This window comes from Leptodactylus fuscus, chromosome 1, assembly GCF_031893055.1.
Source record: "Leptodactylus fuscus isolate aLepFus1 chromosome 1, aLepFus1.hap2, whole genome shotgun sequence".
Lineage (NCBI taxonomy): Eukaryota > Metazoa > Chordata > Amphibia > Anura > Leptodactylidae > Leptodactylus > Leptodactylus fuscus.
The window spans coordinates 142,009,624-142,037,436 of NC_134265.1; the positions used below are offsets into that span (position 1 = coordinate 142,009,624).

The 27,813-nt window shown below is 40.3% G+C and overlaps 1 protein-coding gene across 2 annotated transcripts in view; it reads left to right on the forward strand.

Annotated features, from left to right (window-relative positions):
- The window catches only part of FANCC (FA complementation group C), a 113,472-nt gene that overhangs the window by 31,219 nt on the left and 54,440 nt on the right, over positions 1–27,813 (forward strand). For both annotated transcript variants that reach the window (XM_075277732.1, XM_075277741.1), the window contains exons 5-7: positions 19,921–20,031; positions 22,274–22,329; positions 23,847–24,011. In XM_075277732.1, the coding sequence (XP_075133833.1) occupies positions 19,921–20,031; positions 22,274–22,329; positions 23,847–24,011 (332 nt within the window). The remainder of the gene's footprint in view (positions 1–19,920; positions 20,032–22,273; positions 22,330–23,846; positions 24,012–27,813) is intronic.

The window sequence follows — 27,813 nt, forward strand, 5'->3', positions numbered from 1 at the left end:
TTCCTCTCCAGCTTAACTCTTGTGTTGTATCTCATCTCTGTTAACTACATCCTAAACATCACAGTTCTCAGATTTTTGCCTTTCAGGGCATAAACATTTTGCAACCTTACAAATAAAGTTTCGAGTTCTAACCGAGTACTCTCAATGGGCACTGTGGTGTCTGTTATGTGACAAATCCTGCTCACTATTCCAAATGGGGAAGAAAATTGGCATGCATAGTGTGTCTAGCAAATACTTATGAGGGGGTGGGGGGGCAATGGCAGTACACACTAAAAGTTCAGAGGGTCATTTAGCTTCTGACCAGCTTTTCACTCATCAGATCATAGATCAGAAGCCATATGTCTGTTCATCACAGGCTACTGATGCTGTAGAGGATCCTATCATACAAAACCTTTTTTTTCTGAGTAACACTTAACAAAGGCTATTCTTCTCCTAACTTTCGTTGTCTTCTCCGAGCCACCGTTCCGTAGGAATCCCCAGTGCTGCGAGAGAACTCTCTCCAGTTCCACCTCCATCTTCATCAGTAGCGTCCTTTTCATTCTTTTTCCGGCGGTGGCTTGTAACTTCTAGGCCTTGGGCAGAGCAGACTGCGCATGCCCACAGGCCACGAGAAAATGGCCGTTTACAGTACTGTGCAAGCGGCCATTTTCTTGTGGCCTGTGGGCATGCGCAGTCTGCTCTGCCCAAGGCCCGAGGCCTAAAAGTTACCAGCCACTACCAGAAGAAGAGGATGAAGAGGACACTGCTGATGAAGATTGGGCACGCCCCCAGTGCTGTTGGATCGCTGGGGCCTGCCCCAAATGCTGTGAGAGAGTTAATTTGCACACCAACAAGAACCGGGATTCAAATGAATGGGTTTGAAAGAAGCTGGCAGGTTTCCGTCTCCTGCCCCTGTTTTTTTGCAGGAAACAGAAACCTGCAGAACGGAGACCCAGGCGCAGATGTGAACAAGCCCTTATCAGGTTTCCAACTTCTGCAGGCAGAAGACGGAAACCTGGCAAACTGGACACAAAGTCCTGCATATCCGACTCTGTGTCCGGTTTAAAAAAAAAACGGTTTTGCTGCAAAGAGCATAAAACGCTCACGGGCGCTCACTGCCGGACACTTTTCAAACTCATTCAAATTAATGGGTTTGAAAAATGCCAGCAGGAAATGGAAAACTGAAGAATGGAGACTGGGCGCAGATGTGAACGAGCCCTGAGCATAAATAAATACTAAAAAAGATGAATTTTGTAAGCTGGAGATGGAAAATATAAAAAATTCACAGAGCCTTAATGACCAAACAAGGCTTCGTCTCTAAGGGGTTACTATTTTTTAAAAAATAGGAAGGGTAGTGCAAAACAGAAAAAAGTTAGAAATCTTGTCCACATGTGATATAATTTAACATTTAGCAAGTTATTAACTATTCCAAATGATGTACTGCTTCATTCTTATGGGGAAAACACGTTCTCTGGATTGTTGGAAGTAGGTAATACGATGCATGTCAGTAAGGTTTTTTTTTTTTTTAAAATGTAGATTGTGAGCCTCATATAGGGATTACAATGTACATTTTTTTCCCCTATCAGTATGTCTTTGTAGAATGGGAGGAAATCCACGTAAACACAGGGAGAAAATACAAACTCCTTGCAGATGATGTTCCTGACAGGATTCAAACCCAGGATTCCAGCGCTGCAAGGCTGCAGTGCTAACCACTGAGCCACTGTGTTGCCCCTGTCAGTAAGGATTTAACACATTAACGACCCAGGACATAATAGTACATCTATAGGCAGCTTGAAATAGAAGCCACGTGATTTTACTATTCACTGCAATACATTAGTATAGCAATAAATAGTATGAGCAATCAGACACTAGGTTCAAGGTCCATAGGGGTTCTAATCCTAAAAGTAAAAGAAGAAAAAAAAAAGTTTTTAAAAGTATAAAAAAAAAACAAAAAATAAAATTAAATCACCTCCCTTTCCCTAGATCACATATAAAAGTAAATTAAAAAAAAAAGTAAACATAAACACATTAGGTATCACCATGTTCAGAAATTCCCTGACTATTAAAATATCCTATGTGGTGCACAGCATAATGGGGCAAAAAAAATCAAAATAGCCAAATGGCAATTTTTTTTCCCCCCAACACTTTGCCTCCTAAACAAATTGAATAAAAAGTGATCAAACCATCAGATCTTTCCCCATATGGTATCAATAAAAACGTAATCTTGCCCGAATAATCTTGTCTCCCCCAAGGAGATGGTGGTCGACTTTAGTAAATGGAGAAGTTCTTCGATCACGGTGGATATCCAAGGGACATACATTGAGATAGTCAAGACCTATAAGTACCTGGGAGTGCTCCGTAATAATAAACTGGACTGGGCCGATCACCTGGAGGCGCTGCACAGAAAGGGCCTGAGCAGACTCTACCTGCTCAGGAGACTGAGGGCCTTCGAAGTCCAGGGACCACTTCTTAGGGCCTTTTTCAACTCTCTGGTTGCTTCAGCCATCTTTTTCGGTGTGGCTTTCTGGGGGAGCAGTATATCAACCAGGGACAGAAATAAGACTTGACAGGCTGATCAGAAGGGCCAGCTCTGTCCTTGGGAGCCCCCTGGATCCAGTACAGGTGGTGGGTGACAGAAGGATACTGTCCGTGGTGAGCTCCATGCGGGCGAACAAATCCCACCCATGTATGAGACCTTGATGGCACTTGGTAGCACTGTAAGTGACCGTCTGCTTCACCTCAATTGTGAGAAGGAACGCTATCGCAAGTCCTGTCTTCCAACCGCGACCAGGCTGTATAATCAACATCAGACCAAGCGAAGACACTCCGCACAGAAAACTAATGATTATGACTATGACGTCTTCCTTCTCTCTCTTCTGTTCCTTAGCTGCTATGGGCTCCTAGTATATCTTCTCTTCTCAGCATATGTGTGTCTGCTTCTGTAATATATTACTGTGTATTATCCTGTATCTGTATTACTATGCTGCTGTAACATGCTGAAATTTCCCCACTGTGGGACTATTAAAGGATTATCTTATACCCAGCTCTATAGTTAACTAAAATACACTGCTCAAAAAAATAAAGGGAACACTTAAGTAACACAGTGTAACTCCAAGCAACACTGATTGACAATCAATTTCACATGCTGTTGTGCAAATGAAATAGACAACAGATGGAAATTGGCAATTATCGAGACACACTGAATAAAGGAGGGTTCTGCAGGTGGGAACCACAGACCACATCTCAGTACCAATGCTTTTTGACTGATGTTTTGGTCACTTTTGAATGTTGGTTGTGCTTTCACACTCGTGGTAGCATGAGACGGACTCTACAACTCACACAAGTGGCTCAGGTAGTGCAGCTCATCCAGGATGGCACATCAATGCGAGCTGTGGCAAGAAGGTTTGCTGTGCCTGTCAGCGTAGTCTCCAGAGGCTGGAGGCACTACCAGGAGACATGGAGGGGGCCGTAGGAGGGCAACAACCCAGCAGCAGGACCACTACCTCCGCCTTTGTGCAAGGAGAAACACTGTCAGAGCCCTGCAAAATGACCTCCAGCAGACCACAAATGTGCATGTGTCTGCACAAACGGTTAGACACCGACTCCATGAGGATGGTATGAGGGCCCGACGTCCACAGATGGGGGTTGTACTCACAGCCCAACACCGTGCAGGACGTTTGGCATTCGCCACAGAACACCAGGATGCACCTTATGTGGCTGGAGTGTGTCAGCAGTTCCTTCAAGTTGAAGGCATTGAAGCTATGGACTGGCCCGCCCGTTCTCCAGACCTTAAAGGGATTCTACCACTAAAACACATTTTTTTCTAGTTAACACGTCGGAATAGCCTTTAGAAAGGCTATTTGTCTCCTACCTTTAGAAGTGCTCTCCGTCGCGCCGTTCGTTCAAAATACCGGTTTGTACCGGTATGCTAATGAGTTCTCTCGCAGCGATGGGGGCGTCCCCCATCGCAGGAGCAGCGATGGGGGCGTCCCCATTGCAGCTCGAAAACCGACCGCAGCGCCGCCTCTATGGTCTTGGGTATCCTTCCCTTGCTTCTTCAGCGTCCTGTCGGACGCCTGCACAGTACGCTCTGTTCGGCGAAGATTGCCGAATGTACTGCGCAGGCGCGAAATTTCGGTCCCAGCCATAGTGCGGGCACTGCAATTTCGCGCATGCGCAGTACGTTTGGCAATCTTCGCCGAACAGAGCGTACTGCGCAGGCGTCCGACAGGACGCTGAAGAAGCAAGGGGAGGATACCCAAGACCATAGAGGCGGCGCTGCGGTCGGTTTTCGAGCTGCAATGGGGACGCCCCCATCGCTGCTCCTGCGATGGGGGACGCCCCCATCGCTGCGAGAGAACTCATTAGCATATTGGTATAAACTGGTATTTTGAACGAACGGCGCGGCGGAGAGCACTTCTAAAGATAGGAGACAAATAGCCTTTCTAAAGGCTATTCCGACGTGTTAACTAGAAAAAAATGTGTTTTAGTGGTAGAATCCCTTTAATCCGATTGAGCACGTCTGGGACATCATGTCTCACTCAATCCACCGTCACGTTGCACCACAGACTGTCCAGGTGTTGGCAGATGCTTTAGTCCAGGTCTGGGAGGAGATCCCTCAGGAGACCATCCGCAACCTCATCAGGAGCATGCCCAGGCATTGTAGGGAGGTCATACAGGCACATGGAGGCCACACACACTACTGAGCCTCATTTTGACATGTTTTAAGTACATTACATTAGAGTTAGATCAGCCTGTAGTGTGTTATTCCACTTTAATTTGGTGGAGGGGTGGGGACAACTCCAAATTCAGGCCAAATACAGGTGTCAGAACACGGTAACACAATTTTTTTTTCTATTTTGCGAAGTTTTTCTTTTTCTTTTTTTTTAAGGTATCAAAACATTAAAAATACTATACAAATTTTGTATTCCCATGTTCATACTGACCCACAGAATACAGGTAACATCTCATTTTTACCACACAGTGAAGGCCGTCAAAATGAAACCAATATGAAATTGCTGCATATGTGGTTTTTTTTTTCCAATTCTACCCCATTCTGAATTTTTTTTCCAGCTTCCTAGTACATTGTACAGAATATTGAATTGTGCCATTACAAACGACAATGTATCCCGCAACATATCTGCTTTAAAAAGCTTACAACTAACTAGACCTCCACCAATAGTAAATTTAGCACCTAAATACTGAATGCTGTAAAGCGCTCATCTCTTGAGCAGGCGATATGTTAAAGAGCCCACATCTGCCATATATGTACGGCAGATGTCGTGAATGGGTTAAAAGAATTCAAATATAAGGTGGACAGCATCTTACATGTTCTACATTATAGCTCAGAATACAAAATACAAGCTAAGGATGGTAGATTTATTCATGTATCTCTCCAGAATGTTTTTAAAGGCAAATTTCTGACAAAATTTAGGTCTTATTTTTGAAATTTGTTAAGGCTAAGCCATTTCTGTTTTAAGCCACAGTTGTTTTTAAGAGTCCTTCAAAGCAGGCCAAATGAAATCATTTACTGCCAATTAAAAACAGGATGTTTGAGATTTTAGTCATGTACTCCGGATGACCTGTTTTTTTTTACGATCACCTTGACTTTGTCATTGACCAAGCATATTTTCAGCAGGTTTACTTATATTGCAAAACATCCTGATGGTCTTTTCAGTAATGTTATTTTTTGGTCTTTTACTGATGCTATCATGCCATGATGTTTTCATTCCTCCTTTACCCAAGAACAGTTAGGCCTCCCTCACACAGGCATATATATTCTAGAAAAATGAGACTGCAAATTGAGCGCATTTTCTGGACTGAATCTGGCATTCATAGTGATCTATGGTAACCGCACATAGATTACTGTTAATAGTTATGATTTACCTCTACTTGCAACTTGAATTTTGGCTTAAAAACCTGTGCCAAAACTGCATGTGTGAATTGGTCCTTCTTGATTTCTTATACTAATGTATTTGTATATATGTATTTTTATTTGTACACTTGACAGTAAGCTGATCACAAAGTATCCCAATGATGGAACCTCCAATGGTCAGCTGTAATCTGTAGGGAAACCTGCAGTAAGTGTCCAGTTTTCTTGCAGCACTCCTACTTGATAAGTAAATCAACAGATTGTGCTTTTCCACGCCGATTTTGCATGTATTTTGCTCTAAAATGTGCCTGAGTACAAGATGTAATTTTACTTTCATTGTTTTTTTATTGAAATTTTCAGTGTATTTCATATGGTACAGAAATTTTCACACATATAATTCAATCCGTATCACTGAAAAAAGGAACTGATTTGTAAATTTTGGAAGTGCTTTATAGGTGGAGACTGTGGTGGGTGAATTAGTCATTTTGAGTAACACAAATTAGTGTGCAGATCTGTGGCAGTGCCTTGAATTTCCTTCATGGATCTTATTTTAAATCAGGGTCTGAACATTGCCTGTCCCTCAGAATGAAAGATTCTCTTTATAATATCACTTCACTCTGGCCAAGTATAAGGATCCTGAACAGATGACCCTCTTCTATTAAAGCGGTTATGCTACCAAGGCTGTAAAGCCGGGTCTAATTTTGGCAGAAAACTATATTCTACAACTGATATTGTATAATTATTTACATATATAATCCCTTCTAGTGTTCAGATGTTGTCACTGCACCTCAGTTCCCACTGATTTCAATGAGAGCTGAGCTGCAGTGATGGTGCCCGAATGCTGTACAATGTATAGAGCTTTAGGCTTCCAGCTTAGTATTGTGTATAGGACATGTGCCAGAAATGGTTGATTAGTGTGGGGTCCAGCTTTTGGCCACCCACAGATTATGTAGTTTTAGCCTGCCCTAAGGTCCTAAAAAGCTTATCCCTAGACAATCCCTTTAAGTCCATCTAATTCAACCTATTCTCCTCCAACTTTGATCCATAGGAAGGCAAAACCCTTATGAGAATGAAGCCATCTTAGAGAAAATGTCATTCACTACTCTAAATACTAAGTAAAATAAATCCTTATACAGTGTGTATATATATATAATATATATATATATATATATATCCTACTAATATTATAAGTGTGAAAGTTTGTGTGCTTGGATGTTTGTGAGTTTGGATGTTTGTTCCTCAATCACGCTAAAATGCCTGGACGGATTTGCGTGCAATTTTCCACAAACATAGTTTTCCCTTAGGATTGAGTCACAGGCTACTTTTGGTGCCACTAAACAACATGGCTTCCTAGCAGGAGACTCACAAAAGCAGGACTCCTAGCTCCAGCTATAGACTCACACACACTGCCTGGCATTTCCTGCCTCAACCTGCCTGCACACTCCTTACTGTCACCTCAGGAGTAGCCCTCACTCTACTCACTCACATTTACATATAGCTTTCCACTATATAACAGATCACATTGTCTGTATCACTACATACACAATACAACAGATCACATTGTCTGTATCACTACATACACAATACAACAGATCACATTGTCTGTATCACTACATACACAATACAACACATCACATTGTCTGTATCACTACATACACAATACAACGCATCACATTGTCTGTATCACTACATACACAATACAACGCATCACATTGTCTGTATCACTACATACACAATACAACGCATCACATTGTCTGTATCACTACATACACAATACAACGCATCACATTGTCTGTATCACGACATACACAATACAACACATCACATTGTCTGTATCACTACATACACAATACAACACATCACATTGTCTGTATCACTACATACACAATACAACACATCACATTGTCTGTATCACTACATACACAATACAACACATCACATTGTCTGTATCACTACATACACAATACAACACATCACATTGTCTGTATCACTACATGCACAACACATCACATCACATTTGCTAGCCCACCAAACCTTTTAAAGCACTTTTACAGTTTCACACGTCTGTGTCCGCCCAATTCTCAAATCACCGCAGACGAAGTCGCGGGTAAAAGCTAGTATATATATATATATATATATATATATATATATATATATATATACATGTCCCTGGATATAGCCACGACCATTCGAATATATAAAAACCCATAGGGTTTATTGCTGGATGCACTCAGGAAACTGAAAAGTAGTGCACTAATAAAATATATTTAAAGTGTTTTGCTATTAAGCATGGGTTTTTCTTCATTTTATTTCAATAATTGTATTTTGACATTTATGTTAGGAGATGTTTGAAATTTCTGACTTCTCTTCAATTATTTAGCTTTTCCTTTGGCATGTCCCACACAGGGTGAAAGTGTTAATATTTATAATCCTAAACCAAAGACCTGTACATAGGCTATAATCAGTAGTGGCAGATGATGTATTGGGGGAAAACCTGGCACCATCAAGAGCATTCCGACGCTGTATAAATATTGTGGTACCAACCAAATGAAAAGCATTTCTTCCCAAATCCCCATAATTTTCCATTCATACTGGAGTAACAGCCCGTGGGTGGTTAAGAGCACCCAGAGTGTGAGTTAATAACTTTAGGAATGTCCTGTGTGTGGTGTTTTGTGGTGTACATATTTAGGACTTTGAGAGGAGATGACTCTGTGACTATATTATAGGTGTATAATTATCCACAAGTACAGTATAAGTTAAAGAACAAATCTGCGCTCCTGTCTTTCTCTGTGTGCTCATAAAACTATTGTTATACCACAGTCATTTTGAAGTGTTTTTGATATTAACAAAATTTTAAGGCTAATAAATAAAATTTTTCATAGATGCCTGATTGTCTGCAACATCTCCTTTTGGAATGACTCATTTCAAATGGGAATATTTATTTTTTGTTGATAATATTAAAATATTTTTTTTTACATATTATGTGGCCTTGGTGAGCCCAAAAAAGTAGAATCTTTAAAAAAAAAATTGGCTTTATGTTTAGGAAAAAAATATATTAAAGGTAAATACTGCAAACTCTTCTTCGTTTCATAAACGAATATAATTCTTGAATGTATAATCCTTTTAGTTTCTTGTGTTTATCAATACCAATTATGCATACTTTCCGAAAGATATATACAGTAGTTGCACACAATAAAGAACAAATCACCCACTATTTACTCTATTTGGTATAACTGCATTAGCCTGAACAGGCTAACTACCACACAAGAACAATATTTTTCTAAAATATGCAATTTATTGAAAAAACATATATTAATAAATAAAGAACAAAAATTCAGAGATAAATGGTACAACCACAATAAGTGCAGTGAGATACATACTAATAGGCTTCCATAGGACAATATGCATTATAGTGAGTCAATGCAAAATTTAATGAAGGGAGACTCTCCATGAATTGAAAAAAGACAATTGTCATGGACAATATAACCAGAATTACACATGGAGGGACCCTAGATGACTGACACTTGTTATCAAAGAAAAAATTTTTCATTTAGCATTGCAAACACATGAAGGACATATGAAGTGGTTGATCATTACCTTATATGTATATCACGCACCAGTACGCGCCCCGACGCGCGTTTAACCACACAAGTGGCTTCGTCAGGGGGAAAAAGCTATGTATATTTCGTATATGAAATCTGTAGAGAGCCACAAAGTACAAAAGTACTACACCAGAAAATGACATTATTCTGATATGTTTCATAATGCACTACAGGTTTTAAAGACGACTTTTCATGTCCTCATGAAAGTGCGGTTTTATATACTGCTAGAAAGCCAACAGTGCACTGACTGGATTTCTCGGTATATGCCCTGGGGGAGGAGAGATCGGTGCTATTAGTTTTGGCACCGATCTCTCCCCACTGTTAGAAGGGCGTTCCTCATAGCTCAGTATCATTGCTGGGCTGTAAGGAACGTCCCCCGGCAGTACTCTCACAAAGCCTTGTACTGTCAAAGGAGGCATTCCTTACTGCACTGCCATGACGTTTAGCTGTGAGGAACGCTTCTCCCTTCCCCTAGTACTAGTCTATGGACAAGTACTGTTTGGGGAGAAGGTGCGTTCCTCACATCCCAGCGATGACATTGAGCTATGATGAATGCCCCTCTGACAGTGGGGAAAGAACTAGCAGCACCAATATCTCCTCCACTGGGGCACATACCTGGAAAGCCAACAGTGCGCTGAATTCAGTGCACTGTCGGCTTTCTAGCAGTATATAAAAACACAGTTTCATTAGGACATTAAAGGTCCTCCTTAAAGTAAAATTTGGCCACAAAAAATTAATGAATAACCAAATTTAAACCTTTGTAAAACATGGTTGGAAACAGTTCTATATATGAAACCACATGTAGTGTATTTGCATGTTATGGACACTTTTCTCCAAAGTTGCGAGAAGCCCATATAAGATAGATTCATTTAATGATGGATTCTCCGGATGATATGGGCATCATACAGTGTCCTCCCTGCATTTGTCTAAATACAGATCACAAACAATAGTGATCTAATGCTTGCTGGGCACTAGAGCACTGGTAGCATTGATTTTCACAAGTCATGTATTCCCAGCAACTGAATTGTTTTACATATTTACCGGTAACTCTTTATTAAATAAAATATCCTAGAAATAGAAAGCAGCGCTTCTTAAAGGAGTTGTCCTAGAAATATTTTTTTTCCTGTAGGCTGGGGAAGGTGAAAAATAAATAAATAAAAAACTACATACTCACCTGTCCTCAGTGCTTTGGCGTACCCTGCTGCTGTGCAGGTCAGCGGTGTCCCAGGGCTTGTTCCGAAAGAACTTTGAGTTGAACGTGACTGCAAGGCCAATCAGCGGCCTCAGGAAATTAACTGCGATGTCACTGACAAACGTCACCTGTGGTTGTCCAAAGTGAAAAAACCTGGCTATAGAATATATATAGAAACAAGATATACAATTTCCACTTGTTAAATCACCTTCCACTCTGGTACTGGTGCTCCCTTGGTCCCTGCCTGTCTTTGTTTACATAGCAATACTGATGACATGCTTAGGGCATATGACAACTACAGTCTATTACCATCCAGAGCAGTGGTGGCAGTAGGTATGGCACATGACCACTGTGGCTATGTAATTATGGGATTAGTGGAAAGTGATTTAAAGAGAACCTGTCACAACTCCTGATTTGTCTTTTTTACTACTATAAATACTTGCATGCCTTATGAAATAACGATTCTGGAACATTTTTTTCTAATACCGCTGCATTGTGTCACTCCTTTGTTACTATGCCTAGAAATGTATAAATAATTGACAACTTTTCAAAGGGATGTGTCTCTACCCAACCTAACACTGCAGGCCTTAACAGACCAATGTTAGACTAGCTATGGTAACGCCACCAACTGGTAACACACGGTTGTTAATTTGTTCAAAATTGCTAGCAGGAATAACAGATAAATGGTACAAAACATTTATGTAAAAAAATGTTCCACAATTAGTTTCTAAAACAGACACGTTAGGTGTCATTGTTGGCACCTTTTCATAGTTGTGGGTAAATAATTTTCTTTCAAGCAGGTGATGCTCATTCAAACTCTCCTGTGGCTAGTAACAGGTGTGGGCAATATAAAAATCACACTTGAAACCTGATAAAAAGAAGAGAAGTTGACTCAATTTTTGTATTGTGTGTCTGTGTGTGCCATACTAAGCATGAAGAATATAAAGAGGAGAAAAGAACTGTCTGAGTACTTGAGAACCAAAATTGTGAAAAAATATCACCTAACCTAATCTCAAGTTTACATGTCCATCTCCAGAGATCTTGATGTTCCTTTGTCCACAGTGCGCAATATAATTAAGAACACGTCTATAACAAAACATGTATAATTGTAATAATTTTCTTTGAGAAATGTTTCATTTTCTGTAAAAATTTCAGGGGTACCCAAACTTACGGCCATGACTGTAAGTGTTGGTTTTGTGGTGGTATTACTTTACTATATAAACTGCCACCAGGTTTTTTTTTTGTTTTTTTTTAGCTCATGGACATTCCCTTTAATCAAACGTCACCATACCTTACACGATTTTTAAAGCTCTCAGTTATTGGTATAAGTTATGCTTTTAGTATCATGACATTAATGTATACATTTGGTTTAGGAAATTGCATATGCTTTGTTTGTTCATAGTGAAACGTGGGGCTTCCAGCACAATGTATGATTGTATATCTCCAGTATAGTATTGGAGACTATTACCTAGAATACTGTAGTGATGAATAGCTTTATAGCTGACCTATTTTTCAAAGCTTTATGAAATGTGCAGGTTTTTTTTTTTTTCAAGAAGAAAATTGTGACCCAACCAAACAATCTGCACTTTTCTCTGTCCATCACCTTCTCATTGAGTCTTGGCTAGGTTTGTTTAGTACTCGGCCAAGTTCCTACTTTTTCCCAGCTTAGAACTTGTCGTGGTTTACCTAGAGTACTTGCTGTGTTTAGAGGATGCTGATGATTCCTTTGCCTGGCAGATGTTCTAATACTATAGGACATATTTTTCTTTTTATTTGGCGCTGGTTTTCATTACAGACATGCTTAAGTTCTTTTTATTAGTACAGCAACTGCTGTTTCTTTCCTTTTCCTTTTCTTTACAAGATTCCTTAAAGTCAATGTATTGAAATTGTAAATCCATGGGTTAATCAATAATGTCCAATTTGTGTAATCTCTTAACAAAGTGACAGATGCATTTGACTGTTTTTACTGTTCTCTTGGTGCACTCTTAAACCACAACTTACATGGTTTCAGCCTTTTTAAGACCCAGGTTAATGACTTGGCTCATTATTAGATTGGGCGGGGGGTTGGGTAAAAAGTACTGAACTCGACCAGTTCATTAAAAGAGGCTACATAATGTTTACAAACTGTCGTCTTTTGTATGTATTTTATTCTTTGTTCTTTGGTGACTTGCAATTTAGATTTTTCTAGTGCCTCTCTTCAGCATATTACAAATATTTCACCTTGCTTTATCCAGTATGGGTAAAGTGAGGGAGACTTGCCACGACACATGCAACAGATTATGAGAAGACTGCAAATATAATAATTACAGCATGGAGAAGACTGTGCTGGCAGATATTGGAACCCAGAACTCCCTTTAATCATAGTGCTTCCCATAATGTGGGTGGTCACAGTCTAAAGACTTTCAGTCAGTCTTTCCTCATGCAACAGTTATTTTACAGCGAAAATGGAGTAAACAGCATTCCATGTAGCTCACACTATTTGGTTTTTTAGAACATTTTTCTGATACATATTGTTTTATTTACATATGTTTTGAGCTGTGCAACTTATATAGAATCTGCTACCAAGACTAACAACTGTAATTTAGGGCATGATTAGTAATAATACTAATTACGCTAGGTAAAAACGTTGCCTCTCTGTTGTTCTGGTCTGTTGGTGAACCGCTGAAATAGCCGTAACACATGGAGTCCAACAGACCCCATTGACTATAATGGGGTCCTTTGTTTTCATGGAGGAAAAAGATTTTCAGGTGGACACTGCAGCACTGATGTGAACGTAGCCTTAGTGGGTGTAAATAACTCGCTCTCTCCAGCCAAATGGCACCCTCTGCTTTGCATACAGTAAAGAATCCTTCCTCAATGAAGGTTCATTTTTAAAGAGAACCTTTCAAGTCCTCTGGCACCCGTGGCATTATATACCACTAGAAAGCTGACAGTGCGCTGAATTCAGTTTTCCCGATATGTCCCTGGGTGCAGAAGATATCGGTGCCCTTAGTTTCAGCACCAATATCTCTCCACTTTCAGAAGTGCGGACCTTACTGCTAAAGTGCAAAATGAGTGATGTAAAAATGCATAATGTTGTAAAGCTCAAAAAGTCTTCAATCTCTACTTTGTGACTTTTTATTCCAGAATACTGGACAGCAAGGCTTGATCTCTATGATATCACTAACTCCTCTGTACTCCAGATATATAAAGTAGAGTGCAGTCGGTTATGCGAGTTGGCATCAGCATGGGAGACTGAGGAATAAGACTTCTGCCATCAACTCCCCTGTTCCCCACTGCACTCTGCAAAGATAATCATGGGGCTCCTGTACACTAGGCAAATTGATACAGTACAATGAATGTACTTAGTAAAAAAAAAAAAAAAAAAATTCCAACCCCCACATAACCTCTTTAATCCTTTCCCGACATCCACTGGGAATAGACCGTATAAATAAAGCATATAGACTTGCCCCTTCTGTTAAATCCACTCCTGACTTTGGCTCAAAAAATACAGCAAAATCTGCAACAAAAAATTGCTGCGTTTCCACAATGTGGACCTTAGCCTTAGGCTAGAGCCAAAGGGCCTTATGCCTTATTCACATACACCTGATGAAGGGAGAATTCCTGAAATATTGCACACTATTTTCTCATGTGGCAAATTTTTATTGAGGAGTGCTACTCTTATTAACATGTTTGTCTCTAATTTGATGTGTCCACTAAAATTAAGTTACTATGATAATTCTGCATCAGTTCAGGAGTGCTGCTCCTTACATCTATGTATCTAAAGTTTTGGAATGGACTTTCCAGGTATTGGAAGTACTGGGATCAACCGTAAAATTGCTTGGTGTAGCATAAGACCTATGGGGGATATTTTCTACTGAATTCCTCCTCTTAACTCAGTAATAGCAGTAATAACTTATGACTATAATAAGACTTATAACTACTTAAATTACTGTTGTTGTTGTTGATAAATCCATTATGTAAATATGTTATCTTGTTTCTTATGTATATGATTGTTATTTTTGTTAAGAAATTAATATGGCAATCTACGTAATAAAACCCCTGCTTTAGAATGTAGGTGGTTTGAGCTTGGCATTAGTAGATGTTGGTGTATGTTGTCAACCACAAGGCAGCTACGCTTTGCTGTAGGTGTCTACTCTCTCTGGCTTTGACTCTCAAATCTCTAGACGAGAACTGAGTAAGAAAAATCAACAACTCTGCACGTTTGTTTGTCTAGCATGGATTCAGCCAAAGGTGTCCTGTTTCCTTTTGGCATGAAGCTGTTCAATTGTAGCATAGGAAATATCATATTTATGGGTCAGACAATAAATTAACCTGTTAGTCAAATGGATGCCTTGGCAGTATACAGCACAGGCAAGCTTTGCTCTTTGACTACTACACAGGACAAGGGTTTGGAATAAATTACTGGCATGAAACAGTTAACTGTTCGTTGCCTCAGCCATATGCAAACTTGTAAACCTGATGGATATCATACATGCATAACTGAACCTCGTACCAGCGCTGAGCGTGACTCACTGATGGAACTTGGATGTTTTCCACAGAGAAGTTGTGTGGTCTTAGCCACAGTAGCAGCACAGCATCGGTTTTCCTATCCTAGTAACACTGAGGTACAAGGAAATGAGTTGGAATCTGTGAAAGAAATATAGTAACAGAAATGACAGTCTTTTTCTTCTAGTATTTTTGGCTCTCCCTCGATTGCAACCTAGGTTCAATGTGGTTAACCATGTTTGAAAGAAACACAAAAACGTTTGACATTCAGAATACTGGTTTCCTTTAAATTAAACCAGAAAATTTATTTGTTGATTTCAATTACAGTAATTTCCATTTTTTCCATATTATTAGTCATGATTCCAGGTAATTGACAGTATTATGGTTTACGTTTTTTTATGGTGCTTATACTTCCTTCCTTTTTTTTTTTTTTTTTTTGGATTACAGGGTTTCCTTTGTCAATCATACAAGTGCTATCCCCACCTAAAAGAAATGGATTTGGGTGAAGCTGTTTATAGTAAAAACAAAGAAGCATTTTTTTTTTATATTATCATATGATAAAACCTTAACCCCATAACTCTACATGACTAATATATCCATCATAAGCAAGAGACAGGTAGCACTCAGTAACGTATATACTCATTATGGTGATCATACGTGCACCATAAATGTAGCAGCATGATCAGCAGCAGGGTCTGGCCGACAAGTTCTTGCTGCAATTGCTGAATACGGATAACTTCGATGCCCATCAATTTAATCCTACACCTTCTTTATTGAATAGTGACCATGGCATGTAAAGTAGATGGAAAGAGGGAAGAAATTCCCCTTCCTAATCCCACAGCCCCCCATAAATATGATCATGGGGTGCTGAGTGGTCAGTGTGGCAGCCAGAGGCCTGAGAGTGGTCTCTGGCTCTGCCGTGTATGGCTGGGTTCACATTTACATCAGAGACTCTGTTTGTAGTCTTTGGCACAGATCCATCTAAAATCTCCGGATCAAAAAGTCATGCAAGGTTGACTTTTTCATCCAGCAATTTCAGTTACAAAGGATGGACCCCCGATGGACCAGTTATATTGTGTCTATCATAGAGTGGATCCGTTTTTCAGTTCTTATGGTCCATAAGAGGAGATAACTATCAGTACATGTGATGTGTTCAGGTCACTCCATTGATGTTAATGTAATTCAAGGCAACAATCATTTTATAGAAGTAACAAGCTTGGTTTTGCTTCATTTTCTTCTGACTAATGCCAGGAATTACTTTCTGTAATGTTTCATGTAGTAACAGTTCAGTGGCAGCTAGTACCTCAGTAGTCTTAAAGATAGGCTTCTCGCATGCGGTGATCCTTTAAGTGCATTTGAAGACTTAAGCAACCTTTACATTTACTGTGTCATCTTCAGATATTTAGTATAGCAGTTTTGTGGGAGATTGAGACTTTACTTATTAATGGGTGGCATAATATATATATATATATATATATATATATATATATATATATATATATATATATACACTCACCGGCCACTTTATTAGGTACACCTGTCCAACTGCTCGTTAACACTTAATTTCTAATCAGCCAATCACATGGCGGCAACTCAGTGCATTTAGGCATGTAGACATGGTCAAGACAATCTCCTGCAGTTCAAACCGAGCATCAGTATGGGGAAGAAAGGTGATTTGAGTGCCTTTGAACGTGGCATGGTTGTTGGTGCCAGAAGGGCTGGTCTGAGTATTTCAGAAACTGCTGATCTACTGGGATTTTCACGTACAACCATCTCTAGGGTTTACAGAGAATGGTCCGAAAAAGAAAAAACATCCAGTGAGCGGCAGTTCTGTGGGCGGAAATGCGTTGTTGATGCCAGAGGTCAGAGGAGAATGGCCAGACTGGTTCGAGCTGATAGAAAGGCAACAGTGACTCAAATAGCCACCCGTTACAACCAAGGTAGCCAGAAGAGCATCTCTGAACGCACAGTACGTCGAACTTTGAGGCAGATGGGCTACAGCAGCAGAAGACCACACCGGGTGCCACTCCTTTCAGCTAAGAACAGGAAACTGAGGCTACAATTTGCACAAGCTCATCGAAATTGGACAATTGAAGATTGGAAAAACGTTGCCTGGTCTGATGAGTCTCGATTTCTGCTGCGACATTCGGATGGTAGGGTCAGAATTTGGCGTCAACAACATGAAAGCATGCATCCATACTGCCTTGTATCAACGGTTCAGGCTGGTGGTGGTGGTGTCATGGTGTGGGGAATATTTTCTTGGCACTCTTTGGGCCCCTTGGTACCAATTGAGCATCGTTGCAACGCCAAAGCCTACCTGAGTATTTTTGCTGACCATGTCCATCCCTTTATGACCACAATGTACCCAACATCTGATGGCTACTTTCAGCAGGATAATGCGCCATGTCATAAAGCTGGAATCAACTCAGACTGGTTTCTTGAACATGACAATGAGTTCACTGTACTCCAATGGCCTCCACAGTCACCAGATCTCAATCCAATAGAGCATCTTTGGGATGTGGTGGAACGGGAGATTCGCATCATGGATGTGCAGCCGACAAATCTGCGGCAACTGTGTGATGCCATCATGTCAATATGGACCAAAATCTCTGAGGAATGCTTCCAGCACCTTGTTGAATCTATGCAAGAATTGAGGCAGTTTTGAAGGCAAAAGGGGTCCAACCCGTTACTAGCATGGTGTACCTAATAAAGTGGCCGGTGAGTGTATATGTATGTGTATATATAGCTTGCTTCATATTTTTGTCTGCAGAAAAACATATGTACGTAGATTTAAATTTACAAGGATAACTGTGTGAGAAAATGAGCCTCCCTGCCCCAACCATGTTTGTACTACCTTTCCGTCAGACATTGTAAATATTAGTGAAGCACTTAAAGTAAACTTGTATTTCCTCAAAGTTAAAATCCCCTGGACAAATGTACAGAAAGATGAACATGTCTGAAAGATGTCTGACTCACTTGGATGCATGTACTCTCTATTATGTCTTCTTTTCTCATGCTTGCACCTTTTAGCCAGAACCTGACCTTATATTACATGTCTATGACACATTTAACAAACCTATTATGCAGGATTTATCAATGCAGATTGGAGTAGTTGTGGCGCAGATGTCTCACCAAGTTTATCTAGTGCGTGCCTCTTAGAAGTTGTCTGCAATGGCACTAGAATTTTACATGTAAATACACACACAGTGGCATCTAGTTTTTCCCATAAGCAAGGGGGCAGCATCAGAGAGTGGGTGGTGCGTTCCTACACTCGGCATTGTGAGGGAACCTGCTGCTCTTTCACAGTCAAGGCCCTCCTCTTGTACCCGTGGCCATTAAGAAAAAAATGGCCTTCAGCTGCTCTCATCTGATCCTTGTGTTTGGAAGCATCTCAGGTGCATGTTGTACACATTGTATGTGCGCTGGGAATTGGTAGAGAAAAAACATTCCTATGAATGATCATTCAGCTGATGATCAGTCCTTTTAGAAGGCCCTGAAAACTTTACCCTGGTGGGAGGCCAACGTTTTCATACAGCTCAGGGCACATGGTAGTCTTAATCTGCACCTCTGCTGATTCTGATAGAGGCCATCCAAATGGACCTCATTATAGACTATGGGGTCTGCGTGTTTTCCCAGGTAACTGCTTTTTAATACATATAGGTTTCCATTCGGGGGGTGCCCAAGCGGACTCTCCGTACAGAAACCCGAACTCTGATGTGAACCGGGCCCAAGTCATGTCCACCTAGCTTTACCGTGTCCTAAACCAAAGAAAATCAGTTGTGAAAAGACGTGCCAGATATTTGTATCCACACACACAGTCTTTTTGTCACCTCCTTTTTTGTACATACGAGTGTATATTCAATACAAGCATGTGTGGTCCAGTGCAGTTTTGTGGCAGCCTTTATGTGTTTTTTTTTTTAACATCACAAGCTTGCAGAAAGTCTTCTGGTCATAGCATCTCAGTCATTTACGGTACATTGAGCTATATAACCTAACCACAATTTTGTGGTAGGAAGAACCCAAACAAGCAGCTTATAAAGACAACCTGTATATTATTGTCCAGGGAAGAAGCATCAGCAACACTTCTACCAACAGCTTGTTTATTAGATTGACCTGACAGCTCAGGAGTTCTTTCACAGTATTTTATTATATGTATTTGGTTCACTCATTTATTTGGACATAATTTGAGACTCTGAACTACATCATTTTATTAAAGTTTTTAATCTTTCTTAAAATTTTTAGACATGATTAGTTTGCTGTTAGTTTTTTTGTTTTTTGTTTTGCACTCCTATGTGCATTTTATTGAATATCAGCAAAATTAGGTTGTAACATCACTGGATATGGAGGCCGATCTGTTGTAGACCAAACATTTCTTGTGTTATGTTGCCTCCCTGTGGTTGTTCAATATACATTGTGTTAGTCTCCTTAGTGTTTGCCAAAACCTGATCAACATTTACTATGTGTACTTGATACCCTAGGATTCAAAATTCTGTCTTTTGATCAAGACTGTTGAGTCTATAAACCAAACTTCATCATCATATTTTTTTTTATTTTTTTTAACCACTCCAACAACTTTATAAATGACTCAAGTATACTATTAGCAATAACAAATTTATTGTGCTGAACTCCATTTTTAGTAGTAAGATCATATTACATAATATTATTGAATAAATATATAATATTTACTCATTATATTTATGAATATTTAAAATGATTAACATTTTATAAATAATGTTTAAATAAATAAATGAGAAATAACACTTTTTTTTTTTTATATCCACGCACAGAGACTTTTTTGTCACCTACTTTCTTCACCTGGAAAAGGAAGTGAAGACACTTACGTTTTTGCCCAACTTGGTTGTACATCTGTTGACTACTATGATAAGCTTTTAAAAAACGTAAGCATTTTTATTATCTCTGTTTTAAAGGGGTCATCCGGGACTCATACTTACATACGTGGACAAAATTGTTGGTACCCTCATGAAAGAGATAACTTGAATCTGGCAAAAGTAATAATAACCAAATTACATGTTGACAAGCCACAAAGCTTCTGCGAGAATGTCCGATGGAAAGATGAGACAAAAATCGAACTTTGGCAAGGCACATCAGCTCTATGTTCACAGATGGTTGGCTCCTCTATGCAGTCTCTACCCCTCTCCTGTGTGTGTGTTGGGTGACAACTCCGGTATGCAGTGTGCATGAGTGATACATGGAGAAGTATATGAACATGTGCACTACTGCTCATGCGCACTGCATACTGGACCAATCCAGTAATAACATCAAATTACAAATATGTATCGAATTCCAAGACTAATACATTGCTGTTACAATCTCAAAAGGTATGAATCCTGGACAATCCCTTTAAAGGCAGTTCACATGGTGAAATTTTTGAAGTGAAATCCACAGCAAAAAATTCCACCTCCCTTTCATTTCAATTGAAGGCAGACTCTTCTTTTTCCGCAATATTCATCTTCATGTGGATTCTGCCCAATCTTTGAGCAGGTTCCATGCTACCTCTCATTGAAGTGAATGACGGCAGGAAAACTTTTTGCTGCTGGCAGTAAGTTTTCCATGGCAGGTTTTGCCGGGCAGGCCGCACTGCAAAAATTTCACATGTGAACTTACCCTAATAGTATGATGGGCTGTTTTTATTTTATTAAGGTATTGTTTATGATTAGTGATGAGCGAACAGTAAAATGTTCGAGATTCAATATTCGTTACGAATAGTATCTCAATATTCGAACGAATATCAAACCCCATTATAGTCTATGGGAGAAAATGCTTTGCTACAGGGGATCCCACCATTCGACTCAGGAGAGTCACCAAGTCCACTAAGACACCCCAGGAAATGATGCCAACAACCTGGAAAGCAACTGGGACATCAGGGGAAGCATGTCTGGGGGCATCAAGTACCTTTATTATGTCGGGATCCCCTGTCAGCTTGTGATATGCCGGAAGGGACTTTTTCCCATAGGAATGCATTGACCAGCGTTGATTGGCCAGTCTACGACATTCGGCCAATCAACGCTGGTTCTGCCTGAGGAGGCGGAGTCTAAGAGCCGTCCACACCAGTTTCCATTCTGGTCCAATTTTAGACTCCACCTCCTCCGGCAGGACCAGCGTTGATTGGCCGAATGCTGTAAGACTGGCCAATCAACGCTTGTCAATGCATACCTATGGAGAAATGAAGCAGAGCCAGCCGTGCGCTCAGCTTGACCTAGCTGCCTGCTCTCAGGGGGGGGAGCGAGTGGGGGGGGGGGGGGGCTGAGTGCTGGGAGCAGCACTGAGCTGTTTATGGCTCCGCCACAGAAAAGTAATGAACCTCCTGCTCTCAGGGGGGAAGGTGAGTGCTCCGATATTGCTGAGCTGTTTTATCTCCTGCTCCTCCACTTATCAGTCGGTTTAATTGAATTTGGCTGATAAGAGCTGAGATAGCGAGTCCATTACCTCTATGTAATGCAAACTGACTCAAATCCAGCTCTGCTACATCAGCCTCTACATCAGCTTCATACTGTGGTAATTCATTTACAACCAATCCCTCATTACTGACTGCAAACATAGCAGATAGCAGATCAAGTGAAACCCCACTCACCAATGTACCGAGAAAACCAGGAAGTGAAGAGAGCACACAGCATGCAGGTTGGTGAACAAGCGAGATGGGAATACCCTTTTAAATAGGACCTTATACCAACTGCAACTCTTAGCATCAGTTAATAGGTGCCCCTTCACTAATTCTGGCACCATTGAATTTTTTTTTACTCTAGCCCCTACCATTCCCCAGCAATGAATGCTGTTATCTTTGGTTCCTGATATGCTATTAAATCTCTGTACTGTGAGGATGGCGGTGTCAGGCAGGAGCAGGCAAGGGGTATGATTCTGAGTTGTGACACTCTGATGTGCGTTAGATCTCCAATTTCCTGCATGACACTGCCCTTCTGACATTACAGAGATTAAATAGCATATCAGGCACCAAAACTACCTGCGCATTTTGCTCGGAAGCAGTGAGGGCCAGAGATAACATCCGACTGCACTGGAATCAGTGGAGTGGCGTCTATTAACAGATGCTAAAATCGGGACTTGGTGAAGGTAGTGAAAGATTCACTTCAATTTATTACATTTTATTTTGCGCTTTTCTTATAGATCATTTCATCTTTAGTGAAGCAGCTTAGAAGACAGGAACACGATAAAAGAAATGAGTAAGTAATGCATCAAATATCACAATTGGAGTGCTTTAAACACTGTTGGTATGGATTTCACCTTTTTGTGGTACACAAAGTAAAATTCACAACAAATTCACAGCAGATTTACTGCAGATTTTGGCCCCTTTCACACGCCCAATTTGTGGAAAACATTCATGTGGGCCATACTACCTGGACTGAAGTTAGCCATGTGCATAAAAGTCATTGTATCATTGCCAGTCATAATATAGTGAGCTCCCTGATGGCGTCAGTCAGTTAATTACTATAGCTATTAGGCTGTTCGGGGATTGACTACATTATAACTGACTATGATGCAATGACTTCTATCGCATGGCCAAATTCAGTCCAGTATGGCCCTATACATAAGTTCAGTCCAGGTGCCCACACACGGACTGTTTTCCTTGGACGGAACTCGGTCATGTGCATGGGCCCTTCCTATGAATTAATGGCCAAATCCACAGGTTTTTTTTTTTTTAAAAAAAAGAAAGAAACATGGAAGCCCCCAAAACTATAACATTAGTTCACATGGTGAATTTGTGAAATTGCAGTAATGAGTAATACATGTGTTACTTTTCATTTCACCTGTAAGCTAATTCCCATTATATTGAAAACCTCTGGTTTGCTGGCATAGTAAAAATGTGCTGCTTAGTTGAAAAACATAGTACTGTGTGAAAACTTTGCTGATTATGCCCAGATCTGCTGCAAATACAGCTGTGTGAACATACCCTAATACACTCTGCCACTCTGGTTTGAGGAACCTGACATAGTAGTCAAGTGTTGACTTGGCCTTTAAATTACCCACATCTCAATTCGATCAAACATCTGTGGGATGTACAGTAGAGGAAAAATAAATCCAATCCATGGAGTTCCACCTTTCAGCTTTAGAACCCTAACAAGTCTAACATGCCTTAACAAGTCACAGCTATTTTGGCAACACAAGGGTGACGTAAACAATATGAGGCAAGTGGTGTTAACGTTATGGCCTGTTGGTACAGTATATACTGTATGTACTCACTTTAATCGATTTTGCATCAAACGTTTCATAAAAAACATATTCGTTCATAATGCAGATAATTCAGTCATAAGACTCTTCACTCCTGCCAATCCTGAGTATGACACAGTGTTGTTCTTTGGGCTCCACTGGAATACTGTATGTAATATTCCAGGTAGGACAACTAAAGCCATTGCATTGCTATTCTACCAGTCAAAAATAACACAACTTGTGAAAGAGCCATGCAACGCAGATGTGAGCAGAGCATAATGCAGCCGATACTGACATTATCTACATGTTGTTTAATGCACTCTAGTCTTCAGTGACCATAAAACCAGAACCATAAACTTTGCTGCTTAAATGTATTGCAGCAGAAATGTTAGTTGGTTGCCTTGACAGAAGTCTGATCTTGTCTAATATCATATTCTGGCATGTATCCATTGGTTATTCATTTTAGATGATTAGACATGATGTTTGGACTGTCCAATTCCCTGTTATACATGTCTTATGCATTTTTCAACAGACTACCGGCTGATCAAGTCCGCTCATTAAGCATGGCATGTATTCCTATCCTTACCATGACTGACGTAGTCCCATTACTAGAAGCATTACTACTTTACCATGGGTCTGAGCCATATGAAGTTCTTGACAGCCATTTCTTATATGCCGTAAATGATGCTATTCAAAAGTAAGTAGCCTGTATTGAAGCTGTTATATGCATATATTTGCCATAATTTTTTCATTTTTCAGTTGACTGAGTCACATCATGGCGTATTGTTTGCAAAACAAATTATATTTTGTAATGGAACCAATCAATATCCAGTGCAATGTACTGGGAAAGTGGAAAAAATTCAGAACGCATTTGTGCCAATTTTTTATGGGTTTAATTCTTATAGCATTCACTATGGGGTAAAAATTACATGTTACCTGTATTCTGTGGGTCAGTACAATCATGGCGATAGTAAAATTATATAATATTTGTAATGTTTTGATAGCTTTTCAAAACATAAAAAGTTAACAAAATAGAAAAAAAATTGTGTCGCCATATTGTGAGAGCTGTAACCTTTTTTATGTTTATGTGTGTTAAGCTGGTTAAGGCATTTTTTATGCGGGACAACATGGCGTTTTTACTTATATCATTTTGGGGCAGGTCTGATGGTTTGTTCACTTTTTATTCCATTTTTTATAGGAAGCAAAGTGTTGGGATGAAAAAAGCTATTTGGTCATCTTGAATTTTTTTCCCCACTACGCCGTTCACTGATAAATATTTTTATATTTTAATAGTTTGAGGTCAGGGATCCCTAAATTGTTTGTTTATTTATTTTTATCATGTCATTTTTATAATGTTTTCTAAACTTTTTTGTTTTTTTGTATAAGATTAAAAAAAACTTTTTTTGTTTTACTTTTATTTTCAGATCCCCTTGGGTCCTTTGAACCCTAGGGGGTCTGATCACTCACGCTATACACTGCAATGCTAATGTACTGGAGTGTATGGTGAAATATATTGACTTCTATTAGAATAGAACTAATGTAATGACAAGCCTGGGAGCCTTCAATAGGCTCCCAGCTGGCATGGCAACCAATCACCACCCTCCGATGATGATCCCGAGGGTGGCGATTAGTTAAAGAGGTGGCGCCTGCGCACTTTACATGCTGCGGACACATATAACCGCAGCATCTATAGTGTTAACACCAGCGCCACACCTCCCATGAGGCGACCTGAAGCGAGCGCTTCAGGCGGCGCTATGTCAGGACAAGCTGTCCTGGACTGGCTTAGCACCAAGTGGTGGTTTGGGGAGGCCACTGGATTAGCGCTGCTCCAGCAGCCTCCCCTCATGCAGAGAGCAGGTCTTCTCCGTGCCTGCTCTATGCCTGCGAACGGCGCTAAGCCCCGCCCCCTTCGCTCCGCCACCCCCTTCGCTCCGCCCCCTCCTCAGGGGGGGGGGTGCGCTTTCTGTAGTTCGCCTCGGGCGGCGAAAGGGGTAGGTTCACCCCTGGTTAACACCTACGATTGGTGTCGGTATCTATCACAGCTGTGTTATGCAGCTGGCATCCACCGTGCACGGACAGGGCTCAGCTCCTGAGCCCTCTCCATACACACCTTTATGCCTAGTGAAGTAGAAATGCTGTCCAAAAAATCTAATGTTGTTGTAAAGTGTAGTTACACTTAAAATGGATTATTCACTTATTAATATTGATAGCCTGTTCTTGGGATAGGCCATCAGTTTTAGATCTTCGAGGGCCCGACAAATGAGACCTCTGCAGAATCTCTGTTTGCTGTTTGGGGACAGTGCAGCTCTTGGTTCTGTTTTTATGCCAGAAGCTGTGCAGCTCACTTGTACATTTTATAGCGGTGGGTTTTGGTACTTCACTGCTGCCCCATAAACTTCAATGTTCCTCCTGCTGTAACAAAGGCAGAGGGACCAACCAAAAGCAACAGTAATTCTCACCAATCCTCCCTGATCAAGAGTCCTTTCTTTGTCTTGCAGGTTTTTGTGCTATATTTTTTTTTCTTGTTTTTATCACCTACCCATTATACATGTACTTTATGTTTATGCATTTTTGTCTATATGAAGCTGCAAAATGTAGTTTGAGTTACAAAGAATCAAAAGAACAACTAAAATTGTATTCTGTGTATGTTTTAGCTATATTAGCTGGGGATATTGGAGGGAAAGTTTGATTCATTTATTTAAAAATGCTCCATAAACATTCATGAGCTGTATCACTTTAGGTCTGACTTTATTGCCATCTAGTGGTCAAGGTAGGAGCTACTAGTTAAAACGTCTACATTTAAAATGACTTTCTGATTTAAAATAACATTAAAAAGCTGTTCATATCGCACTCAATTGTTACTGACATATATATATATATATATATATATATATACAGTGTTGTCCAAAAGTATTGGCACCCCTGCAATTCTGTCAGATAATACTCATTTTCTTCCAGAAAATGATTGCAAGCACAAACTCTTTGGTATTAATATCTTCATTTATTTTGCTTGCAATGAAAAAACACAAAAGAGAATGAAAAAAAAATTTAAATCATTGATCATTTTACACAAAACTCAAAAAATGGGCTGGACAAAAGTATTGGCACCCTCAGCCTAATACTTGGTAGCACAACCTTTAGACAAAATAACTGCGAACAACCGCTTCCGGTAACCATCAATGAGTTTCTTACAATGCTTTGCTGGAATTTTAGACCATTCTTCTTTGGCAAACTGCTCCAGGTCCCTGAGATGTGAAGGGGGCCTTCTCCAAACTGCCATTTTGAGATCTCTCCACAGGTGTTCTATGGGATTCAGGTCTGGACTCATTGCTGGCCACTTTAGAAGTCTCCAGTGCTTTCTCTCAAACCATTTTCTAGTGCTTTTTGAAGTGTGTTTTGGGTCATTGTCCTGCTGGAAGACCCATGACCTCTGAGGGAGACCCAGCTTTCTCACACTGGGCCCTACATTATGCTGCAAAATTTGTTGGTAGTCTTCAGACTTCATAATGCCATGCACACGGTCAAGCAGCCCAATGCCAGAGGCAGCAAAGCAACCCCAAAACATCAGGGAACCTCCGCCATGTTTGACTGTAGGGACCGTGTTCTTTTCTTTGAAGGCCTCTTTTTTTTTCCTGTAAAATCTATGTTGATGCCTTTTCCCAAAAAGCTCTACTTTTGTCTCATCTGACCAGAGAACATTCTTCTAAAATGTTTTTGGCTTTCTCAGGTAAGTTTTGGCAAACTCCAGCCTGGCTTTTTTTATGTCTCTGGGTAAGAAGTGGGGTCTTCCTGGGTATCCTACCATACAGTCCCTTTTCATTCAGACGCTGACAGATAGTACGGGTTGACACTGTTGTACCCTCGGACTGCAGGGCAGCTTGAACTTGTTTGGATGTTAGTCGAGGTTCTTTATCCACCATCCGCACAATCTTGCGTTGAAATCTCTCGTCAATTTTTCTTTTCCGTCCACATCTAGGGAGGTTAGCCACAGTGCCATGGGCTTTAAACTTCTTGATGACACTGCGCACGGTAGACACAGGAACATTCAGGTCTTTGGAGATGGACTTGTAGCCTTGAGATTGCTCATGCTTCCTCACAATTTTGCTTCTCAAGTCCTCAGACAGTTCTTTGGTCTTCTTTCTTTTCTCCATGCTCAATGTGGTACACACAAGGACACAGGACAGAGGTTGAGTCAACTTTAATCCATTTCAACTGGCTGCAAGTGTGATTTAGTTATTGCCACCACCTATTAGGTGCCTCAGGTAAGTAACAGGTGCTGTTAATTAAACAAATGAGAGAAGCATCACATGATTTTTCAAACAGTGCCAATACTTTTGTCCACCCCCTTTTTTCCACTGAAGACAAAATAAATGAAGATATTAATACCAAAGAGTTTGTGCTTGCAATCATTTTCTGGAAGAAAATGAGTATTATTTGACAGTATTGCAGGGGTGCCAATACTTTTGGCCAACACTGTATACATATATATAGTTAGTTAG